The 18,107-nt window shown below is 46.0% G+C and overlaps 1 protein-coding gene across 1 annotated transcript; it reads left to right on the top strand.

Moving 5' to 3' along the window:
• The first annotated feature begins 6 nt into the window (after nt 1–6).
• On the top strand, nt 7–17,341 carry WDR3 (WD repeat domain 3). The gene is made up of 26 exons (XM_015874210.2): nt 7–263; nt 603–812; nt 1,397–1,515; nt 1,882–1,960; nt 2,308–2,403; nt 2,857–2,967; nt 3,982–4,083; nt 4,183–4,280; nt 4,857–4,958; nt 5,303–5,533; nt 5,825–5,918; nt 6,613–6,714; nt 7,821–7,906; nt 8,308–8,443; nt 9,074–9,130; nt 9,802–9,902; nt 10,391–10,502; nt 10,597–10,731; nt 11,808–11,858; nt 12,496–12,561; nt 12,981–13,073; nt 13,844–13,891; nt 14,665–14,708; nt 15,171–15,299; nt 15,793–15,886; nt 16,565–17,341. The coding sequence occupies exons 1-26, from the start codon at nt 93–95 to the stop codon at nt 16,718–16,720; spliced, it is 2,823 nt and encodes a 940-aa protein (XP_015729696.1). The 5' UTR covers nt 7–92; the 3' UTR covers nt 16,721–17,341.
• The last annotated feature ends 766 nt before the right edge of the window (nt 17,342–18,107 follow it).

Below are 18,107 nucleotides of genomic sequence, written 5' to 3'. Positions count from 1 at the left end.
TCGCCCCGCCCCGCTCTGACGCGCCTCCGGTGCCGGCCGTAGGGAGCGGACACGTGCGGCCTTGCGGTATCTATCGGCTGGGCCCCGCCGCCATGGGGCTCACCCGGCAGTACCTGCGTTACGCGCCCGCCGCGCTCTTCGGGGTGGTGGGCAGCGCTAAGGGCAACGCCGCCTTCGTGACGCTGCGAGGAGAGCGGGGCCGCTGTGTGGCTGTGCCGGCCTGTGAGCACGTCTTCGTGTGGGACGCGAGGAAAGGGGAGAAGGTGAGCGGGTGCGGCAGGCACAGAGCAGAGGAGCTGATGGAGGCATGATGGCGGCTGCAGATCCTCACAGAGAGCCGAGGGGCAGCCTGAGCTCTGCTCTGTGTGACAGCGACAGGGCCCGAGGGAACGGCATGGAGCTGTGCCAGGGGGGTCAGGACATCCCTCTCAAACAGAGTTTGGGATTTGGGTGATGCTCTATGGATCATTCATTCCCTTGTCAGACCATTATCAGACCCTTCCAACTTGGGATGTTCTATAATTCTGTTTTTTCTTCTGTGCATACGGCTCTGATGTACCATTTACCAATATTTCGTGTGTTTTGTCTCTTAAAAATCTCAGGTCCTTATCCTTAAGGGTTCCAAGCATGAGGTCAGTTGCCTCCGCCCCTCTCCTGATGGGCTGCACTTGGCAGTTGGCTATGAAGATGGCTCCATCCGTATCTTCAGCCTCCTGAGCGGGGAAGCGAGCGTTGCTTTCAATGGACACAAGGCTGCAGTCACAGCGCTGCAATATGACCAGCTGGGGGGCCGGCTGGTGTCTGGCTCAAAGGTGAGCTCTACACATTGGGAGGACAGCCCCCTCACAAAGGGAATGTTGACCTTTGCTAAAATGCTTCACATTTTAAGGGGGTGATGTGGCATCTACCTGTAGCAGGGCATGGCCCTGGGTAACCTGGTGTAATCAATCTGGGTAACCTGGTGTAATCTGGAGGTTGATGGCCCTGCCTATGGAAGGGGAGGTTGGAACTTGATGATCCTTGGGGTCCCTTCCAACCCAAGCCATTGTATAATATGGTATCTGTGATACTGTGATGGCACTGAGAGGATTTGGAACTGTGAGACAATAGTAGTCTTAGGGAGTTTGAGGGTGGGAGAGTTTTGGGTGCAGAAGAAGGGTACTATGAAGAAGATTGTGAGGTCAGTAGTAGCAAAAGTGACCCAAACCAGGACAGAGGTGCATTTATTGGTGTGAACACTCATCAAGGGAGCGACTGTCATTTGCGTTCATCATCTTCAACATTACAATTTAGAGTGAGACAGCTTGCTTTCAAGTAGTTTCTTCAGTCTCGTAGCAGATGTAGGCATTTTGTAGGGAGAAATATCTATCACTTGGGGACACATTATCTGTTCCAGGATACAGATGTTATTGTGTGGGATGTCATCAATGAGAGCGGTTTGTACCGGCTGAAAGGACACAAGGATGCTGTCACTCAAGTCCTTTTCTTGAAGGAGAAGAACCTGCTGGTCACCAGGTAAGCCAGGCTGAGTGTGGCAGTAAATTAAGACAATAATCATTTTTACTTGCTCTATTTATGTTCTTGGTGCTGTAGCTTTCTGTATTTTTTTCCTAAAATCACAGCTTTTTCTGTGCTTTACCTGCTCAAAAGAGATGAGATTGTTTTGCATCATAGAATGGCTTGGAAAGATGAATTTTGTATTTATTTGCAAGAAAATTGGCTCTAGCGAGGTTATGAGATACAAAAAATTATTAATTGCTGTAGGGTGATTCATTGCAACGTGTTGAAAGTTTTGCATTTCTTCAGCTTTTTTCAGCTGATGGAATGCCATGCACTCTAGCAATCTTTGCTCGTGTCCTGAGGGTTTTGTTTTTGTTCCAGTGGCAAAGACACGTTGGTGAAATGGTGGGACCTGGATACCCAGCATTGCTTCAAAACTCTTGTCGGACACCGGACTGAGGTAAAGAGAATTTGCAGAGAGCTGTAGGGATGGAGGGGTTTTGCATTGCAGGTCGTGGCTCACCTTATGTGTTTTTTTGCTCTCAGGAATTGTAAACTGGAACTCTGATGTATTTTTGGTTGTTATTAAGCTTTAGGGAAGAGCGAATGAGAGACTTCCAAACTATCCGAGAACTGTTATCAACATACAGTGGTGATGGTTTAAATACAGGTATCCCTGTAGGAGCTCCTAGTTAGATCCAGTCTTCTCTAGGTTCCCGTTTAAATCAATCAATTAAGGATTCTCTGGTATTCTTATGATAGTCAAAGAAGCCATAAACCACTTTTTCTCATCATGCTTTTGGACAGGTTTGGGGGATGGCTTTGCTATCTGAAGAGAAACGTCTGATCACTGGGACTGCTGACAGTGAACTGAGAGTCTGGGATATCACTTACATCCAGGAGGTAAGACATTCTCTCTGTAGCCTCACACTCTTGCCCAGGAGCTTATCTTCAGACTAAAATGGGTCTGAGACGCGTTAAATCTGATTGCTGTTCTGGGAAATAGAACTGGTGCCTTTGCTCTGAAGGGTCCAGTAGCTGCTCTTGAGCTAGACTTTTGATGTCTTCTGTGTTTTGAGCTTGCATGTGATGCTGCAAGAACTTCTAGAACAAGCTTTCCAGAGTGTGATCTTCTGACCATCAGGATTACGGCTGGAGAAGACAGTTCTGTGGGATCGGGAGGGCAGGACATGGAGCATTGGGTGCTTACAGGCATACTGTAGGCCACTGTTGCCAGATATACTAATCACTTGTTGCTCCAGGGAGATGAAGCATGAATAAATTCAGAGATGGGAACTAATACATCATAGTCCTTGTGGTTTAAGTTATTTCTTATGGATTTTTGTCTGTGAACAGCTGGAAGACCCTGATGAGCCAGAATCCAAGAAAAGCAAAGGATCTTCACCAGGAGCAGAAAAAGAAAATGAAGAGGATGAGACCCTAGAGCTTGATGAGAGTCCTGAGGAGGTAAGCTCATTTTTTTCATGCTGTCTGGGAAGGTGTATATAATGCTGCTCACATGGTGCTGATTGCAGAGCCAACAAGAGTTTGAAAAGTGCTGATATGTTGCTTGTCTGTATTGAGTTTATACACCAAGTGTTATATTTAGCCTGTTAGGGAAAATGTGTTAATTCTTGTTGCACTTGGTAATTTCTTCTTTAGCAGTAGTTGCTGCTCTCATCTATTTGCAAAACACGAGAAGTGTTTGTGTCAAAGCACATACTGATTTCTTTGCTCTCTATTTGGGGAAGGAAGGATTAGCAAGTGTTTGAAGTCTCAGTCCTAACAAAGCTTTTTCATTAAGCAGCATGGGTATGAAATAGTAGCTAGTTGGCAGCTGCTGAGCTTAGTGCTCTCACTTAATTTTGCATGTCAGTGAGTAGAAGTATAGAAACATGGGGGTCAGTGGCACCATCACAACATAATGTCAGATGGGATTGGTCAAAGCCATTCCCACTTGTACTGCTGGTGGAGACTTTATTCAGTCTGTCTTTCTGGGGAAAGTTTTTGGGATTTTTCTCTGACTTCAGACTGCTTGTAGTTGTAGTAGATAGTGGGCCTTGCTAAAGAGCTCCTCTCGAAATAACTTTCTCCTTCTAATCCCCAGTTTTAGAGTCCTTTGCCTTTGCCTGTCCTTTGCCTTCGTTTTCTGGCAGGGAAGCTGTGCTCTGCTGCCTTTGCAGCATAGAAATTCAGCTTAATTTATTAAATGACTCTGTTTTGCGAGTGAAATCAAGTTATTCTTCTGCTGAGGTTGTCAGTGTTGTCTCTTGCATTTTACTTTAAAATAAAGGAGATAATCTGCAGCTCACACAGACACAGGTTTTGTCCGTGGATTATCCGTGCTGTCTGTTCTACCAGGACCTTGTAGGTTCATTCCCATGAATGTTCCTCCTGACTTCCCTTTGAAGCTGGTTTCTCAGTTTGCCTGAGAAGGTCACTTGGCCTTCCGGACCAAGGCTCTTTTTGTTTTTCCTCTAGCGTCTCCTAAAGTGCAGTAAAGCTGGGTCCATCATGCGGGAAGGGAGAGATCGAGTAGTCACTCTTGCCATGGACCGAACAGGCAAGATTTTGGCCTGCCATGTAAGTAATGGGGAAGCTCTCCTATTGAGTTACAGCCCTTGGACCTTGTAAGTTCCAGCCAAGGCTTTGCATGTATGTGATTGTTTGCTCTATTTCTAGGGGACAGATGCTGTTCTAGAAGTATTCTCTGTCCTTTCTGAAGAGGAAATAAAGAAAAAATTGGAAAAGAAAATGAAGAAGGCAAAGAAGAAAGCCAAGTAAGCAATCTTCTGGGTGTATGAGGGTACTGCCTGTGTCCAGAAAACGCTTATCCCCTCAAGCAGTATGACACAATGGCTGAACTCCAACCTACTGGTCATTCTGTCTGTGCCAGTTGTTGTGTTTTAGGGATGCTGTTCTTGTGAATCTTTGGCACTTGTTCAAGCAATAAACTATAGCTCATCTTCTGTTGTACAGCAGGCAGAGATTCAGATCAGAGCCTTATGAAAGGCTACTTTGTGTTAAATGTCTCTCAGAGTATCTTGGTATGTAATGTCTGCTTCACAGTAGCCATTGAGGGAGCTCTGGCTCCACTGTAGCAGGTGAAGCACAGAGCAGATAGATACGTTTGATTTTGGCAGTGAATGAGGACTTTCTGGGACAGTTTGTCTCCTTAGCATGCATAACAGCCTGAACTTAGCTGTCTCACTTTGTTCTTAAAAAACAATTTAGTGCTGCTGGATAACAGGGCAATTGTTTTTAGTGAGCTCAGTGGTTTCCATGCTCTTTTCTCAGTCTCTGTCTTAATTTGGCTCATCTGTGCTGAGTTACCTGACATTGTTTGATGTTTCTAGGCAGAAGTCGTCTGAAGAAGATGAGCATAAAGGGAATGTGGAGCTGAGCCTTCAGGAGGAGATCCAGCGGGTCACTAACATCAGAGCTTCTGCTAAAATCAAGTAAGTGGAAATCCTGCTGACAAGGCTGGGCTGTGGTTGTAAAGCTGCTTGGAAAGAGCTCTGTAAAGCTCATTATGGAGGAGATGGAAGAAGCTTCCCCTTCAACATCTGTTCAACTTGGAGCTGAGTGGAGGGCTACCATGATCTGCCAGTCCATTTGCACTGCCCCAAATGGTGACTTCTTTGTAGTCCTCTGTGGCTTAGCTTGCGGCTTAGCTTGCACTTTTTCCATAGCATTCACTCTGTCCATATTCTTTCTCAGTTGTTTTTGATACTTGATTCCTCCTGCATTTTGTCTTCTGGCCCCTGTGTACAGCTCTAACCTAATTTGTCTTATTGAACAGGTCATTTGACATGATTATCTCACCAAAAGAAGAGCTAAAGATTGTGTTGCTGCTCCAGAACAACATCATTGAGTTACACACCCTGAACCTGTCAGCGCAGGTCCCACAGGCTGTCCGTGCATCCAGGATAACCATTGGAGGCCACCGCAGTGATGTCAGGACATTAGCTTTTAGCTCTGATAATATTGCTGTTCTTTCAGGAGCTGCAGAGTCTGTAAAGATTTGGAACAGGTATGTTGTGCAGTTGTGTCAGTCCCCTCTGTACTGTGCCTTTTAGTCTCATGGAACTTATGGATGTTGTGTTTGGAGATCCAGTGATAAGGAAGGGGGAATGATGGAAAAATATAAAATAGTGTATTCCTGCCTTTAATAAGTAAAAGGAATAATCAGAATAGCATGGTGATGCAGTATCTTCTGGCCTCAGCCAAAAATGAAAGGTGTTGGAAGAGGCTGCTCTGGAACATGTCTCACTCAGCAGACCAGATTTGGTGTGAAAAGAGCTTTTGAACTCTTTGTCCACAGATCAACTTTGCAGTGTATCCGAACGATGGACTGTGAGTATGCGCTATGCTCACTCTTTGTCCCGGGAGACCGGCAGGTCATCGTTGGCACCAAGGTAAATAGTGTCCCCTCTGCACTCCTGACTCAGCCCAAGTCTGGGGGTGTGTTCTGAAACTGTCATTAAAGCAGCCTTACTGAAAATGTGTTACATTTTCTGGAGTATTCTGTTTTAGATGTAAAAACCCCTGTGGCAGTTAGTCTCTTCTGTTCCCTGAGCCTTTATGTAGCTTCTATGGCTTGAGCTAGGCAGCTGAGGAGAGTTCTGGGAAGTCCCTGATCTCCATCAGGAGTTTGGCTATCCATGTAAGGAAGCTTGTTGTTCAGTAGATGGGTAGCAGATGTGTTAGGAGCTATCAGTGCCTGTTCAGAAGTGACTGCCTAGCTCAGAGAGCTTAAATGAAGCAAGAACTCCTCTGCCTCCATTAAGGTCCTACTCTGATTCATGTGTGTTGTGCAGCCTGGGAATATTTGCTCTGAGCTCTCCTCTACCTTTGGAGCCTTGTTTTCCCATTAATACATTGCTGCTTTGTCACTGCTGGAGTCTCACCACTGGTAGCTCAGACCTTTTGTCTCTGAGCTCTGCTTTGAGCAGTTTTAATATCTGCCATTTTGGGAGACCTCTCTAAGAGGTCAGGGTCAGGTCTGTTTGCAGATCTGGTTAATACTCTGTAAATTGTTCTTGGGTATATTATGAATATCATGAAGTTGGAGGGTCTGATTTGTCCTCTCTGACGTGTCTTTCTGCCCAGACAGGAAAACTGCAGCTGTATGACCTGGCTTCTGGGAGTCTGATGGAGACGCGTAATGCCCACGATGGGGCTGTGTGGTCCATTGCTCTTTCACCAGACCAGGTAACTCAGCCAGCCTTGTAAGCATCATCTGTTCCATGTCTTCTTGTGTAGCTCCTTCCTATAGTGCTATATTTGTGCTACTGGTGTGAGCATGTTTTAATTTTACTTCCTTTGTTTGATGGAATTGCAAGTGTCTGTTACTTCTGTTGAGTATGCTCACAATTAATAGGCCTGCCTGCTTCTTCCTGAATCCTCCCTCATATTTCCAAAGTTGCTGAGCATGAATATGGACCATTTAGAGAGTACCTAGTCCTGCCCCATGAAAATCTTAGATTTGATGAATGTGAAACCATTGATTTATAAATGTCTGGCACAAGCAGCTGCTTTTTACAGTCTCCTGAGTTTTTGGAGTCTGGTACTATGGTTATGGTGCATGGCTTTTCTGTGAGCACAAAGATGAGAGATGTTTACTGAATCCACACACTTTCTGAGCCTTGCTGCTTAACACCACTTAGAGCCATCTCTAGAAATGGTCTGTGTGGTTTTGTTCTCTCAAGTATTTTTCTCTATTGCCAGAATTCAGGTTTGTGTTGGTTTGTACCAACTTTCACTTTTCTTCTCTTTATTATGCTTTTCTTCATTTTCTTAAGCTAGAAGCTGCAGTGTTGCTTTTAATGGAATCAAAACCATAGCAAGTAATAACCTGCCTGCAATTCATTTACTCAGCAGATTAAAACATATGGGACAGGTTTTACCCTTGTTTTTAATGTAAAAGTGCTCTCTTCTTCCTTCAGAAGGCTGTGCTTATGATGATGATGAGGTGTTTGTGACTCGAGAACAGTGAGTGTCAGCTCATTCCCAAAACGCACTTCATTACCTACAGCTGAGATGACTTTCAGTTCTAAAGTTTTAGTCCACATCTTGCTTTACATTTGCAGTTGTCGTCTCAGATCTATCTGCCAGAGCTCCTGAAACTGTTCTTGCTCAGCCGGTTGGTAATGAGTGTTCCAACCAGAGCAAGTGCTCCTGGTGGTGTCCTTCTAATCATAAAAGCTGTGGGAATGTGAGGCCTTTTTCAAAAGCCTGGTGTGTTGGCAGTTCGTGTCTGCAGCATTTCTGTGTTACAGTGGAATTGAATTCATAATAACTTTGTTTTTCCCTTGCAGCATGGTTTTGTGACAGGAGGTGCTGATAAATGTGTCAAATTCTGGGATTTTGAGCTTGTGAAGGATGAGAGCAGCATTCAGAAGAGGTGAGAAAATAAACCATTGACTTCATTCAACTGCAGTATTTATTCTCTTTGATGGAGGCTCTGGCTTTTGCTGTGCACCACCAAGAAGTGCCAATGACATGTGCGTGGAACACATGGTGAAGAGTGTCAGTGCAGGGTTTTGAGGAGGTCTGAGTTTATGTGAGGAAGGGAACTTCTTACATTGTGGTCTCCTGCTTGCATACAGTGTAGCCTCTAACAGTGAAGTCTGTCAGCCTGCATCATTGTGCTCATTTCCAATCCTGTCTCACTAAAATCCTAATGAGGAACAAGATGCTTCTTGTTAGGATTAGCCTGCTTTCCCATAGTGCAAAGTTGGCATTGCATTCATGCCTTTTCTCAACTTGTTGAGGTAAGAGTTTTTTTTTTCCTCCTGTTATCAGGCTGTCCATGAAACAGGTGCGAATCTTGCAGCTGGATGAAGATGTTCTGTGTGTGCGGTACAGCCCCAACCAGAAGCTGCTTGCTGTCTCCTTACTGGATTGCACTGTGAAGGTTTTCTACACTGACACACTCAAGGTACGCGACTGTATGGGCTGTGAGGCACCGATAATTATAGCCTGGAAGATGAGGAGTATGTTGGAAAAGTACCTGATTATTGTAGGATTCTAATAATAAGCAAAGAGGGACCTTGCATCCCACTTCATGCTCGTGCTGGGGAGGAAATATGTCTTAGCTGGAAGGGATTGTGAACCTGCATATGACAGGGTCACTCAAACTCTGCAGGCAGGATGGTATGTCAGAGCCATGTGGAACTGTAAGGATGGGGTCAATCAGTGTTGCATGTGGCTCTTGAGTTGAGCATAGCACAGGCAAAACCTGGGGAAGGAAAATCTTCCTTGTACAGTTTAGGCAGTGTGGTGGTTTTGTGATTTGTGCATGAGCATGAGAGAAATGACAAAAGACGTACGAGCAATGAGAGAGATGCGAAGAGAAACAGATGAACCTATGGGTGGTGTTAGTCAAAACCCAGTTAGTTCGGCTTGCTTGGGTTCTTTTATATTCATCACAGCTCTGCCAGCATGGCATCACTGCTGCCTGTGTTCAGGGCAAGAGTGGTGCTGGAAGTTTAGGCCTCTTGAGGAAGAGCAGAACTAGCACGTGCATGTGCCCAGCATGTCTAACTGAGACATCCTTTTTTTGCTTCAGTTTTTCCTGTCTCTGTATGGACACAAGCTGCCAGTGCTGTGCATGGACATCTCCTATGTAAGTATCATTACAGTTGTGCATCTGCTGTAGGTGGGGCTGTGCTGGTGTTGATGACTGTGTGAGTCTCTGCTGGCAGCAGTGCCTCTGGGACAACGCTCTCCTGATGCCTCTCTGCTCCTGACTTAGTCAGCAGTTCCTTTATAAGACACAGCAAGCCCCTCCTGATCATGCAGTCCTTTGCTCACTGGGAAAGGTCACGGAGTAGTGGTTATTACTGAACTGAACAGGGCATTATGTAAGGAGTAGAAACTAAAGTGCTACTGTGTTTCCCTGGGCTCATCTTAAGCAGTACATCAAACTCTGCTGAAGTTATTAGCTGCCTTTGTGGGGTCTGAATTCTTTGATGGTGAGTGAGCGAGCAGTGCTGAGGTGGAGCAACTTCTTGCCTGTTTGTTCTTGGGCCACGGTAGCCTTGCAGTGAAGCTCTTTGGACTGCAAAAATTAAGCTGTAGTTAAGATCTTAAGTGCTTGCAGTGGTTCAGAAAAGAGTCAGGGTGCTTTCTGTCTGTCTGTCAGCACTACATGGGCGCGCCTTGCTAAGGAGAGAGGAGATGGAAGGATCAGCAGGGCATATTTCAGGAGAGTGCCTTGGCATGGCTTAGCCCATTGATGATTCCTGGTAGGGCTGCCAGCCAGCTGCCCACACCATCCTCTGCCTTTCTCTGTAGGATGGGGCTCTGATTGCAACTGGATCTGCCGACAGAAATGTGAAGATTTGGGGCTTGGATTTTGGGGACTGTCACCGCTCTCTCTTTGCCCATGATGACAGGTTGGTCAAACACTACAGCATCTTTGGGTTGTGGGCTGCTTTGTTGTTTGAGGGGCTGTGATCCAGCAGTGAGCTTTTTGTCCTGTGCAGTGGGGAAAGCCATCGGAAGTGTTCCCCAGGTGGGTAAATTTGAGTCTTTGCTACCTTTGCTGCAAGGTCCCCTGTATTAGCACCAAACCTGTGAGCTCAGCTTTCCACAGAGAGTCCAAGGCAGTGGGACCCAAGCATGAAGGTGATTAGGGCTGTCTGGTAACTGCTGAGATCACAGGGTTCTTGTGCCAAACCTCACTGGCTGCATTGGATGCTACTGCCCTCTGGTGCTGTTTGTCCCAGGCCAGAATTTGATCACTATAGTGTAGGCTGGTGTCAGAAGGCATTTCCCAGCAGTAAGTGGTGATGAGGGTTTACAGGGTTTTGGAATACACTGCTGTCTCCTATATATATATGTTTTGAGGTCCCTTTCTCACCTGCTTTTTTTATCTTCCCAGTGTGATGTATCTCCAGTTTGTGGCCAAATCCCATCTCTTCTTCACTGCTGGGAAGGACAACAAGATTAAGCAGTGGGATGCAGATAAATTTGAGCACATCCAGACACTGGAGGTAGGAAGTTTTGGAGGCTTTTGAAATGAAGCATTATTGCTGCAGTAGCTGGGAGGTGTTATTCACATCTTACCTTTTTTTTCTCTCCTTATAGGGGCATCACCAGGAGGTGTGGTGCTTGGCACTCAGTCCCAATGGAGACTATATAGTGTCAGCATCCCATGACAAGTCTCTGCGCCTCTGGGAGAGAACGAGGGAACCTCTTATCTTGGAGGAGGAGAGGGAGATGGTGAGTTGCATTCTTCCTCCCAAAGACAGCTTCCAGATTTCTTTTTGGCTCCATGCTTGGCAGGCTTCCTTATCACTAACCATAGCCTGGTGCTGAGATGCCTGGGTTGATTGCCATCTTTTGCATGATTGCACTGCACTGTTGTCTTGAGCGGTCTGTAGACAGCAGCACAGGTATCAGTGGTGCTCTTCTGCCTGTGCTGCATTGCAGATGCCTGACTAATTTGCTTCTGCTGTGCTTCTGTCCCACTTCCCTGACTTTCTTCTACGGTTATGATTTCTATGGCTTTGTTGGCAATAGTCAACAAGCTTGGGGCAGTGGAAGCATTTTTACATACATCTATTGGAAAATTAGCCTGAGACAGTTTGTAACTCTTACTGTATCCCACAGAGGAGTCTGGTTCTGTATCCCATTCTTACAGTTCTCAAGCCTCAGTGAGGGAAGGACGCACGTGCAGCAGCAGGAATGTTTAACAAATGTGTAATAAACTGTTCTTCTCCTGGCCTATTTGCAGAGTGACTCATAGGTAGCATCTTGATGCGGTGACTGGCACGCTGCGAATGATGGTACTAACAGGAAAGAGAGTTCCTTTTCCAGATAAGAAAAGCGTATTCTGGGTCAAGTTTAAATAACAAAGAGGGCAGGAATGTACCAGTAGCTATGGAGCCTTATGAACATGAGAGATGGTGAGCAGGAGGCTCTTTTCTCTTGTGGGCTAGGACAGCCCTGTGAATTCCCTGAGCTTGTTTCTTTTGTGCTTCATGCCAAGTAGAAAGTCCAGTGTTGAACTGCCGGTGTCTTAGTCCCAGCCTGATGGGCTGTCTGCAAGCTGTTCTTGCATCTAGTTTGGAGACCCTGATTTCTTTCAGTCTTTTCAGCCTAAGTTCTCTGTGGGGTAGGAGCCAGGGACAAGCAGATATTGCACTGGCATTGTTGATCTCTCATCATTGGTCCTGGCTTTTGCACAAGGCTGCAAGAAGCTGCAGGCTTTGTTGCACTACCAGTTTGGAAGAAACTTGTACCCTTACTAGCTGCCTGCTCACCAATGTTAATACACTATGTTCTCTTCACTGTAGCAACGAGAAGCTGAATATGAAGAAAGTGTGGCGAAGGAAGAACAACCTGTGGTGAGTTGTACCATCTGAGTGTATCAGTCTGACTGTACAGAGCTCCTTCCTAAGTCTAGAACTTCTTTAAGAGACACAGAAGAAGTGTCCAGAGGACTTGGGATTCATTTGCTTTGAGAATTTGCATGGAGGAAGATTTCCCAGGACTCTGATACTGGCTCACATGATTTTAGGAGTGTGTGGTGCTGGCCAAACTGCCACACAGGACTGTGGATACCAAGTATCTCCCCTGTTTGCTTACGCACAAGCTCCGGGGTGAGAGTGGGCTGCCTTCTGACAGCTGCTTTCAGGTCCATGTGGTGCAGTGTGGGTGGGAAAGCCTGATCCATCCTGCACAGACACTGGGGTTGTGTTGTTGACGGTTCTGACTCGGAGCAGATCACTCAGCCTCTGTTGGTCAGAGAACTGTGCTTATTTGCCTCCCAGCGCTCTGAGATAGAGTGCCTCTGGTGGTGCCTCTGGACCACAGTGCCTCTGGTCCTAAGCAAAAGCTATGTACTTGAAGGTCTGCAATTCTTCAGACAAATGGCAAGTTTAGGTAACGGAGCTGATGTTTTGGGATAACACACAGCGGGTGCTTCTGTGTGTGTCTGCTTCTCAGCTGCTGCAGGAGAAAACTGTAAACTGTGTTTTGTAGGTGGCTGGAGAGACACAAGGAGAGACGGGACTCGCTGGGAAGAAGACTATTGAAACCATCAAAGCGGTAAGATTGCATGGGTAACCCAGCATTGCTTTGTGCCTTATCAGTTTCTCAGAGTGGGGGTGTCACAGGGTTGTAGTATCAGTCTGAAGTTGAGTAATGTATGTTACTCCATAAGTGAAGATCAGAGGAGTTGCTCTGTGAGATATAAAGGTGCACAATCACCTCTGCCTCCCAGAGCAATGTGTCCTCTGGAGAGCTGAAGCTGCAGCAGAGTGCAACCTGGGCAACCGGGGAATGTGGATGGTGTTTGACTCCTTCAGGACATGACTGATGTGCTCAGAGTAGCAGCATAGTCTGGAACAGAAGTTACTTTATGAGCGGGGTGTCCTGGGATGCTTCAAGTCAGCCCCTTTACTTTCTCCTGCGTTTGTCCAGTTGGACATGAACTGTGCTTTGTGTTCTGTTCCTGTGCCGCACAGGCTGAGCGGATCATGGAAGCTATTGAGCTGTATAGAGAAGAAACGGCAAAACTGAAGGAGCACAAAGCCATATGTAAAGCTACTGGAAAAGAGGTAAATGACTGAGCAAAGTACCGTTTGCAAGGGGTGTGGGTGTATCTTTCCAACTCTAGCATCTTGGTGGAAAGGCTCAGCATGCACATAAAGGCAGGACAGCTGGAAGGAGCAGAGATTTGCTGAAATCCTACAGAGAAGAGATGGCCCTGTACCCTGAGGCATGGTTAGTGGTGTGTTCTTTCTGAGGATCTTTATATTCAGAGTCACAGTAAGAAGTAAGTTTTGTCCCTGAGAACTGTGCTACTGACTATGCTCCCATCCCATTGCCTGTTCTTTGCCTTCATCTCAACACTTCTTGCTAAACAAGGGTCTGTAATGTATGTGACAGTAAGAAGTGGGGGAAAAAAAATAGGTACATATTTTGAGTTATTCACACATGTCTGAGAACTAGGTTGTCCAGCAACCGCAAGTGAAGCCTTCAGCGAGGTTCTGAAAAGGAAAGACGTAGGATAAAAGCTGTCTTCTACTGTGGGCTTTTTTTCACCGTCAAGATGCATTTTTCACTGTTTAAGTTCTTTACTATGGGAGTGAGGAGGTCGGGCACAGGCTGCCCAGAGAGGCTGTGGATACCCCATCCCTGGAGGTGTTCAAGGCCAGGCTGGATGGGGCCCTGGGCAGCCTGGTCTGGTATTAAATGTGGAGGTTGGCAGCTCTGCCTGTGGCAGAGGGGTTGGAGATTCATGATCCTTGAGGTTCCTTCTAACCTGGGACATTCTGTGACTCTGTGTGAATAACCTGCCTCACCTTAACTCATTCTGTGTCTCCAGGTTCCCTTTCCTGCCAATCCCATTCTCCGTGCCTATGGAAATATTACAGTAAGTGGAAAGTCCAGGCCTCAGGTCATGTGCTGTCATCAAATGGAATGAGGCTGTTTGATTTGCTGGCTGAGCCAGAACACTGGATTGCAGTGGGAAGACAGGATTTATGCAAAATGAACATAATATGTATTTTTACTTGTGTTTATTTGGTGCATGTGAAATGAAAGTAAAGCAGCCGAACATAACCCCAGTGGTAGCCTTGACCTTATAATGTAGAGTTGGAGCCAGTTGTTATGGCTCCTCTAAGCTATGGGAAGCTAGTTCAGATTTTCTTATGCATGCTTCTGGCAAGAGGTTGTGGTTGCCATGCTGTAGCATATTCAGGGGAGCTGTGCTATCAGATATAAAATACCCCAGCCTCCAGTGGAATGGATAGTTGAGAACCAATGTCATTGTGCACCTCTGGCCATTTGACATCTGTAAGCACTTAACCAGAACCATTCTCCCCCCTTCCTCTGTAAATACAGGCATATTGAACTGCAAAGTAAATAGATCTGATAGGGGTGAGTGAAATCATGTGGCTTAGTAGTAGCAACTTTTATGCTTTGTATAGAGGAAGTTCTTGAGGAATGCCCAGGTGCTGGGTAAAAACACTGACCAGTTAAGACACATTCTGTTATGTGGTGAGCATTTACTGTGTCAAGGATTTATCCATCTTGCAAGGTGTGATTGCCTGTTTTTAACTGGGCAAAATGAGCCTTAAGGCACATGTTTCTCTTGTCTTGGAATGCTTCTTGATATGCAGAGCTGGTGTCTTTTCTCTGTTACAGCCTTCTGAATACGTGCTAGAAGTTTTCAAGAAGGTCAAGTCAAGGTGAGTCCCAGGAGCTGAGCAGGCTTGTGCCAAAGAATTGGATTGGGGTCCTGTGTTGGACTCCTATGCTGAGTGGGTGGTGTTGAAGAGTCTGGAGGTTACTCTTTGGCAGCCTTTTTTTGGAGCATGTGTGGAACTGAGGGGTGGGAATTCGTCCATGAGGAGTATTCAGTGAAGCTCATGTATGGGGGTTGGCTGCCTGGAGATATACGTGTGTGTGAAGAGGAACTTGGGGATGCTGAGGATGGAAGGCTTTGCCTCCTCTTTGTGTCATAAGATGCCTGCTGGCCAGGGCCCTGGGCTGTGCAGCTGCCCTGTGCTTTGTGGGCAGGTGCAGACCAACAGTGTGGAGCATTCAGCACAGCTTTTGCATCAGAACCTTCCCACATGGAAGCATTTCTTGCTTATCTATAGTTCTTCAGTAGCTGAGACTATTGTTACCATCCCTTTGCTTTTTCTTAGTGAGCTGGAAGAGTCTCTCCTGGTGCTGCCCTTCTCCTATGTCCCTGACCTACTCAGACTCTTCAATGAACATATTCACTTGGGTGCAGAAATAGAACTCCTGTGTCGTGCTCTCCTCTTCCTTCTCAAGTGAGTCTTCCATCTGCCCAGACAGGTTTGCTGGTCTAAGTTCAGCTGTCATTACTGTCCAGATCTTGAACGCAAGGAAGGCTCTGGTCAGTAATGGGTCTGTCTGTTCCTCAGGGGCCCTCTATAGTGTGTATCATGAGCTCACTTTGTGCCACTTATGTGAAAAGAAATGTGCTCATTGTGTGGCACTGCCTTGGGACAGCACAAGATCTGGGGAATATACTCTTTCTCTTGAAGCTCTAAAAACTATGTGATGTGCTGTGAACATGTGCAGCATAAGTGTGTGGGGAATAATTCGGACTTTTTCTTAAGTTTCTGGCTCTGAAGCTGCTGGGAAGCCATGCTGGGAATAAAGATGAGGTCTCTTGGGAATAGAGATGTGGGAAATGAGGAACTGCTGCATCCCTCAGCTGCAGCCCAATGGGCTAAAAAGGATGCAGGGTGCTGACATGCCTGTGTTGATGCCAGTTGCTGGTCCTCTCTTTGTTCCCAGGATACATTTTGGGCAGATAACAAGCAACCAGATGCTGGTGACAGTGATAGAAAATCTGAAGAAAACCACCATCTCCAGAGTCAGTGAGGCCAGGGTGAGTGTTGCTGTCTCTCTTTTCCCAGTGTCTGGAACAGCGGTATTGGCCAATGTCTGGAAGCATTTGTGGTCTAGTAGGAAAGCTGTCTGGGAGTCTAGAGCCCATTTTCACCTTCTTCCTGTGCAAACAGGCTGCATTTTCCTGATGTGACATTATGCAGTGATGATCATATGTGCGCCCTTCCCTTCCCTTCCCTTCCCTTCCCTTCCCTTCCCTTCCCTTCCCTTCCTTCCCTTCCCTTCCTTCCCTTCCCTTCCCTCCCTTCCCTTCCCTTCCCTTCCCTTCCCCTCTTAGGCTTTTGATGCATGTAATTGTGCTTTGGGTCTCCAGTAAAGGTGGGAAGTAAATTAACTCTGTTTTTATTTGGCATCTTGTGGGCTACAAATCTTTTAAATAGACTTCCCAGGAATGTCTTCAGACGGTTGTCATCAACTTGTTTTTCAGGAAATAGTGGATTATAGCTATTTTTAATAGAGAGGAACAGAGTGCAGGTTGTTCGCTTGCTCAGATGAAATTAACATTTAAGTATTGTTGCCTTAATTAACTGTGGGAGATTGTCTTGCTTTCATCATCTCTCAGTAGAGAGTGGCCAGAGTGTCACCTGTTCCAGGCAGCTTGTTCTTCCTAACAAGCTGGAGATGTGCCCAACAGCACAGTGCTTGTCTGTCTCAACAGGACGTGCTGGGATTCAACATGGCAGGGCTCCAGTACCTCAAGAGGGAGATTGAGGCCAAGGATGAGGTCATGTTTTTTGCTGATGCTACAGACCGTTTTGAGGAGAAGAAGAGGAAGAGGAAGAAGAAAGAGAAAATGATTCTCACAGTGGTTTAGCATTTGCTGCCTGGGACAGCTGGATGGCATCGTGTAACCTTAGTGCTGGCCATGGACCTATTCTTGTAGCTGAACATCTCTGTGATGTCTGGTGACTGGAACAAAGCTGGTCCCTTCTCTGCATGGGACAGCCAGCCTTGCCTGGCTGGGGACAGTGCCAACACAGGTTGATCATCTCTGCCTAGTGAGATGAGCTGTCTGTGCTCTGCTCTGTATGTACGTGTTTCAGCTGTTCCTGAGGTGGCTGTCAAAGGTCAATGCCTTTCCTCTAGCAGATAGAATTGGAAGTTGGATTCTTCTCCAGAAGAGATCAGCCTTCTGGCAGTGTGCTAACTGAATGGGGTGAATCAGGCTGCTGGTCGGACTTTGCCCTGTCCCTGCGAGGCAGCTGGCAACATCCTGTGCTGCTTTGACACCTGCTGATGGCTTGTGGAGATGCTCAGAGGCTGGGGGCAAGGCTTTGAGATTTCAGAAGTCATCTCCAACCACTAACTTTTTGGTGGATTGGAGGAAACACTGTGCTCTATTAAATAATGTTTATATATGCTTTATCAAACAACTTTGTCCATGGAATTTTGCCCTGATATTTTTCTAGTAAATCCTTGACCGTCTCATTCTGTTTTATTGCTTCTTAAGTATTTTTTTTTTCTTGTAGAAAGTAACATCTGTGGGAGAAAACGAAAGGGCTGCAGTGAAGGACTGTACTCTTCTGAACAACTGGCAGATGAAGCGTGAGAAGGGTTTGGTAGATGTTGTGGGGGCTGCTTCTGGGGCACTTTGTTCTGAAAAATAATAATACATTTAGACTGGCAGGTCTGACTCAGGTTCTTAAAGCCCGGCTTCTTTCTAACATGAACTTCATCTGAGTTTTTAATTGCATCCAAGTTGTTATTGACTGTCCAATCTCTGACTTATGTTCTCTATAGTAGTGGAAGCTACTGTTTAATCCCCAGTCACAATCTTCTCAGTCACCATGAAGTGTTGGAAGAACAAGTCATCTCCCTGTGCTGGGGAAAACTCCCTATTTCTTATAATGTCAGGTATTGGAAAAAGGATGAAGCAGAGGAAAGCAAGCTGTTGGAAATAAATGCACTTAAAAATATGCACTTAACGGTAAGAGTAAGGTATCTCCTAAAGAGGCTGAGATATTTCCTTTAGCAACTACTGCGTAAGTAGGAACAAAAAGGGGAAAGTACCACCTCTAAGTGGGTCAGTCTACCACCATGATAAAATGAACTTTTGAATACAAGTGGATATAAGCAGAATTCCTTTCAAGTATATCTTTGTGTACTCAGCCCCCTCTGTTGTCTGTAGCTAATTAAAGGTAGATGAGAAGTCTGTGTGCAGGGAGTTGAGCCTCAGACTGAAAGCAAGCAGAAAGGTAGGA

This window comes from Coturnix japonica, chromosome 1, assembly GCF_001577835.2.
Source record: "Coturnix japonica isolate 7356 chromosome 1, Coturnix japonica 2.1, whole genome shotgun sequence".
NCBI lineage: Eukaryota > Metazoa > Chordata > Aves > Galliformes > Phasianidae > Coturnix > Coturnix japonica.
This window is presented reverse-complemented; position numbering and strand designations above follow the sequence as displayed.

Bases quoted from the DNA above. Each gene is read 5' to 3' on its own strand.
- WDR3 (XM_015874210.2), top strand. From the start codon at position 93: ATGGGGCTCACCCGGCAGTACCTGCGTTACGCGCCCGCCGCGCTCTTC. The intron at 10,503-10,596 runs GTAGGAAGTTTT...CTCTCCTTATAG, and splicing joins AGCACATCCAGACACTGGAG to GGGCATCACCAGGAGGTGTG. The intron at 13,074-13,843 runs GTAAATGACTGA...CTGTGTCTCCAG, and splicing joins GTAAAGCTACTGGAAAAGAG to GTTCCCTTTCCTGCCAATCC.